General features: G+C 38.3%; 1 protein-coding gene across 4 annotated transcripts in view; it reads right to left on the bottom strand.

Moving 5' to 3' along the window:
• znf821 (zinc finger protein 821) overlaps positions 1-5971 on the bottom strand; it is a 16372-nt gene extending 10401 nt beyond the window's left edge. For 2 of the 4 annotated variants that reach the window (XM_005741614.1, XM_005741615.1), the window contains exon 1: positions 3449-3822. In XM_005741614.1, coding sequence (XP_005741671.1) covers positions 3449-3488 — 40 coding nt within the window. In that variant the 5' untranslated portion in view covers positions 3489-3822. Of the gene's footprint in view, positions 1-3448; positions 3823-5872 lie in introns of those variants that run through there. The other 2 variants (XM_005741617.2, XM_005741616.1) reach the window with 2 other exon arrangements.
• Positions 5972-6022: the final 51 nt, after the last annotated feature.

The following is a 6022-nucleotide window of genomic DNA, read 5'->3' as shown; positions in this document are numbered from 1 at the left end:
TGTGTGTGTGTGTGTGTGTGTGTGCGTGTGTGTCAGCCCGCCTGCCTGTCAGACTGTCTCCCTGCCTGTCTGGTCTGTCAGTCTGTCTGGTCTGACCCACTCAAAGGGGACAGCTCTTTGAATGCAATTCATACCTCACAAGAAAAGACAGGTAAAACAAATCATGGTGAGGAAGAATGAAAGTTTGTGTGCAAAAGGTGTCCTTCTGCACTCACAAGAATAAAAAAAACAACAACATATTATACAACAGTCTTGGGGCCTCCTGAGGCCTTTCGCTCACTCTCAAAGGTGTTTCAGAGCAACAAATGAGCTCATTAGCTCACAGGGATGACTGCGGTCTGCAGCAAGTGTGAGATGCATTTCTCCAGAAGTTTAAACAAACTCTTTAGAAAGGAGGGTCGCAGCATACTTCAGTAGATTACACTGGGCAATCCCCTTCAGTGGACAAAAACTAGCTTAAGATAAGAGGTCAGCAGGGTAAGCACTGACAAGAGCATCCTGGTAGAAGATGAGTCACCAACAAAATATCTACATTAGAGGGTCTCCCAAGAGCTCCTGAGATCTGCTTCAATACATTTATCTGTGCTTTATAAAAATATGACACTATTTTAAAATAGAATTTGGTCAACAAATGTCAGTAATCCAGTCAGTATGCATTACACTGTAAGCGACCAGTAAGCCCAAGGTCCCTTCTTTAAATGGAAGAAATTACTATTTAGCTAAAAAATTATTTAACAGATGAGCAGCAAACCATCACATATAAACAACAGAAACCAGATGTTTGTTTATTCAGATGACTGCTTACCATTAAAATAAAATCTTAATTAAAATCTGGGATGGAAAACTAAGATGTTGAACAGAATTAGAAAGTAAGCGTGAAAAGTGTTTGTGTAGTAGAAAAATATTAGACGTATCATTCAATAAGGGAAGAAAGGGGGAAATAACAGAGACACTCTTGCATACAACACAAGGGAAGTCTTGCTGCTTGTGTGCTCAGTAATGCTCTCCTGCAATCTTGTCCTAAATCTGAGCTGTCAGAGAAAACTGAATCAAGTGCACGCATAGCTACTGTTTGTACAAGCTGAAACCTCTGTCCCTTCTGTTCATGGTTTAGTCATAGGTGGGGGTTTTTTGTTTTGTTTTTTTAAATGCCTCATACTTTCTTTTTTTTTTAAAAGAGCAGATAACTGACAAAAATAACATCTCAAAACTGAAACCAGAAACATGGTTAGCCACAAGCCTTGATACCTAAATTAACTGAAAGATTCTTTCACACAACATTTCTAGTCAATATAAGCTTGTCGGCCTTAAAGGAGAGATATTTATAAAAAATATTTTAAGCCTGTAATCAGCACCAACAAGTAATAAGCTCCACTATTAAAATACAAGTGATAGTGGCTACTTAAATTATTTTTAAAAATGTACCAGGAGTGTGCTCTTTCACATATTATGTAACACATTCAGTTATTTGTCATTACATGCTGCAATAGTGTAGCTTGCATTGTTATAAGCTTGTGTACCTGTATGTGTGTGAGTACTTTGGCAGGTACCTCATATTCTTAGGTCTGTCTGTGGGTAGCTTGTTGTTGTGATTTGGCACTGTATAAATAAAATTGAACTGAAGTGAAAGACAGTGCCAACAACAGTACTAATCACACACACAAAACTTTACAGATGAGATCTAAATGAGGCCGAGTTTGAGATTGTGTGTGGTGCGGCGAGTATTTGCATTAAAGTGTAGTAATGCCTTCTGATCACCAGACAAGGTTTTTCCTGGCTCAAAATTGACCTTTTGGGGATGACGCCACATACAGGTAAGGTGAGAGTATTGGGTATCTTAGATATCTTAGTTATTTTTAAACAACTGATAAATGAAAAAGCGAGTCGGGTTAAAGACTAAATTTAACCCTACATAAAAACTGACTGATAGTTTTATCACTGTGCGAGTGGTTTTTCTGTGGTGTGGTAAACACTAAAATTATGCTGGAAAAACCTTGCAAGATGGTCACTATTGATTTTCTAGTCTGTTGAGTGCATCTGACCTGAGCTTGCTCTCACTGCATTTATTGCCCATTTTTTGCCCGTTTCTTTTGTTTTCATATACCTGTAAATATTAACTGTGGTCAAGTGGGACTGCACTAAGATTGGATCAAAGTGGCTGCATCACCCGTCAACACGCTGGCATTAAGTATGCATGGTAGTTATTACTGCATTATTACCAAGCATGATAGAGTAGCTATTATTGGTTTCTACTTGTGATTCTGTGTGTGTCATCATGGTAAAATGTACCATAGAGATACCTCAAACTGAATTTCGAAAATGCTGACAGTTGTTTGTATATGTGTCTGTGGGCAAATTTTGCCAGTGCAGTAATGTCACAAAAGCTGTAAGGCGCTGACACAAAACATTACATATCTGTATTCTTCAGCGAAATAACGGTTAAGTCAGGAGATGGGTGTGGTCCAACTCATGAGTGCTGAATACTTAGTACTAATGAGTCTAAATGTCAGTATTCTGGCATGTGTCACAACCTGTGTGATCCCACTGCAAGATGGTCTCTAGTTATAGGGCTCATGGGCTGGATCACACAAGTTTACCAGCTTGGCATCAACTACAAACCTGCCACATTTCATGGCTTTATCTGTTATTTTGGCAAAACCTGTTCCCAAATATACACATTTTGGCACATTCCAAAAAGGTTTTTACCTTCAATACAAAGAAAAGTCACCAGGACTGTAATATTTAAAAAAACAAAACAAAACCCAGTAGTCTTGGTAAATGGGGGTTGATTTACTCAAACTTAAAATACATGTTTGTTTATCAAATAATCAAATAATTCTGATAAGGAAGTTACCACTCTTTGCATTGGCTCTATGTGGACCAATCACACTTACAGCCACCTCACAAAATCCAACTTCCACCCATGAAAAAACAAACAAACCCAAAACTCAATGCATGCACAAAAGCACCTGCCAAAATACTCAAAACTAATTCTGTGGTAGTTCCTGCAACAGTAGGTGTCCTGGGACTGCATTTTTAAACTATGATACACATGCATATCTTTTTGGACAATCTTCATAGAGTTAAAATACTCCCTAACCCCTTACCCTCACATTAACCATCACAATTAAAGTGCTAACCCTAACCTACCTCTACCTCAAAAAATAAATAAATAAAAACAAAAAACAACTTTTGAACCCCAAACTGCCTTTTGCCTAATTCCTGGTTCTTTAAAAGCTGTCTGGCAACACAAATATCATTAGTTACGATGTTTATATCCTACAAATATAGATAAAACAAACAAACAAACACACACGGAGAGAGAGAAAACTCACAATGCTTGCCTCGCAGCGTGATCATGTCAACCGACCCTAGTATACACGGATAGCGCAAGTGTCATCAATAAAACTCGTGAAATAGTAAGAGAGACAATACCTGAAATACCTACAGTTAACTTTGAAGGGGTTGGTCTGTTTTCGCCTGGACATATTACTGCCCAAACCGGTTGGAAAAATTGAAAAAAAGAAAAGAAAAAAAGAATATCCTAACCCCGGACGGTCCAAGTATGTTCAGAGGGAGCAGATGATGAAGAAAATAATAATATAAAAAAATCAAATCGTTTAGATCAGAAACTGGGTCGTTTTCGGAGATTAAAAAATAAAAAAAACGGGCACATTTAAGAGTCACATTCTTGCGGTCTTTTTTGTTGTTGTCTTTTTTAAAAGCCCCTTCTTCAGCCGATTATCGGGTTAAGACGATGTCCAAGCCCGGACAGAGAGACTCCGAGCAGCTCCGAGCTGCTCCGATCCCGATCCGCTGGCACCCGCGCACAACTGCAGCGCAGCACGAGCTCAGCTGATATCTAAACGTAAAAGGAATGAAGCTAACGTCGAACAGCATTGTGGGATGTGTAGGGACGCAGGGGAGTTCAAGTGAAAGATACTATGCTGCATTCAGGTCGTGTGGGAGAAAAAAACCCGACCATGTTCAAATATCAATTTAAAGTAAGTAAATTTCTGTGGGCGGTTTTGACGAAGCAATGATTCCTATTTAACTTCATAAGATCTGTAACTATAACCTGACAATGACACCTCAACTAATAACTAATAAATATCCATCCAAGGACTACTCAGCACATCACATCCCCAATAAACACTATCATAAGAACTCACCCACGCATCTGAAATCTACCGAAAATAAATGAATAAATAGATAGATAAATAAAACATAAAAACAAACCCATAATCTGAAAGGACTTTGAAGGACTAATGTGTCAAATCATATTCTTAGGTTAAATTATTGTTCTAATCATATTCTTGTATTATGAATATTGTTATTAAATAGAAAGGGGAAATTAATGTTCAAGCAATTATTTTGCACTTACACATTTGATAAGTCAGTTACACTTTTGAGTTCATGTTGCCATTAGACAAAGAGTACAAACACAACATACAACGGGATGCTGCATCCTGTCACAGTGACAAAGTAAACTTTTTTTCCTGCTGTATGGCCAAATGAAGAAACTGACAACATACAGAAGCCTTCTAGAGTGATTCTGGACAACCAAATTAAAAAAAGAAAAGTACAGTATGCAACAAATAAATAGCACATCTTTAGATTTACAACAAACAAAAAACTAAACTGAAAACTGCAACGACTCAGTTCTGTTTAGTCACAGATATACACTCAGTATTTCTGTAACTTACATTATACAATATAAGTCTTTTGTTTTACACAATGAAATTATGTGAGAGCGGCAGTCCAGGGAGTGTGCTAGGGCCTCATAGGAGAATTTTTACAATAAATACACAATAAATACGATTAACAGGGATATATTTTTAAGATTACCACTAAAGTGTATAGATAAACCTATAGGATAGAGGTACTTTTATAGGCTAAATAAAATGATCATCCAGTCCTTCACTTTCCTTGAGTGAAGTGTGTGTGTGTGCCAATCTATTGCAGGGCTAACCCATAGAGACAACTATTCAAACTCATATTCACACTTGAAGCTAATTTAGGATCACCAGTTAATCTAACCCCATGCATGTCTTTGACCTGTGGGAGGAAGTTAAGAGTTTTCGGAGAGTGAACCCCCCATACAGATGTGGAAAGAACACCCAGAAAGGCCTCAGTCTGAATTTAAACCAAGAAGCTTCTTGCTGTGAGGCGACAGTGCTATTTCAAATAATTAAAAAAAATACATGAACATTTACTTTTTATTATGCATATATTTTTTATTCTAAAATGCACAGAGATGCCTCCACTGATTGGACACTGACAAAGCTGAGGGTATTTTTCTGTTACAAAAGCCTTACTATTTCTGAGCCTCTCGCATAGTTTGTGATACCTTTGTGCTCCCTCTAGCCATAATAGGAAGAAAAAGTAGTGCTACAATTGATCATGACACTTGTAATTTCATTTTCAACTCTCTTTCTAACTGCATATCCTACAGTCAACACTAGATGTCGCTACAAACCGTTGGACTGTCAATGTCATAACATTGCATGTAGTCGTCATCACTGACTGCCACGAGTAAACTGACCGCAGCACCACATTGACCGGGTGAAAATGTACTCTTCCGCACGCTCGAGCAAAAATATGCCATCTCAACAAAATAATCTCGTCAGGTCATGAAATCGCCTTTGTGAGGCAAGTGGCAGATGACACACATTCAGACGCAAACGGCACGTCACGTTATGCACAGTTATTTAGATATCCAGTCAGTGAGTACAACGGGATAACATCAGCTAGCTGGCTAATGATAACAAGCCTAACGTTAGCCCATTATAGTTACTGTGAGAACGATGGAAGCGAACAAGCCACACAGCAATTAGTAAATGATAAGAAAGGGTTGAGTACAGTCACCTACCTACATCTCCCATCATAATGAAGACATAATTCAACTATTACCCATGTTGTCCAGTGAACATATGAGGCAGGAGTCTCGAGTAAGGGGCACAGACTGTGATTAAGTCCTCCCGTACAGCTAACGTTACTGTACGCTGATGATAAACATGAG

Source organism: Pundamilia nyererei, unplaced genomic scaffold (assembly GCF_000239375.1).
Source record: "Pundamilia nyererei isolate P.nyererei 1_Seehausen unplaced genomic scaffold, PunNye1.0 scaffold00112, whole genome shotgun sequence".
Lineage (NCBI taxonomy): Eukaryota > Metazoa > Chordata > Actinopteri > Cichliformes > Cichlidae > Pundamilia > Pundamilia nyererei.
The sequence above is the reverse complement of the archived record's forward strand: the minus strand, read 5'-3'. Positions and strand labels throughout refer to the sequence as shown.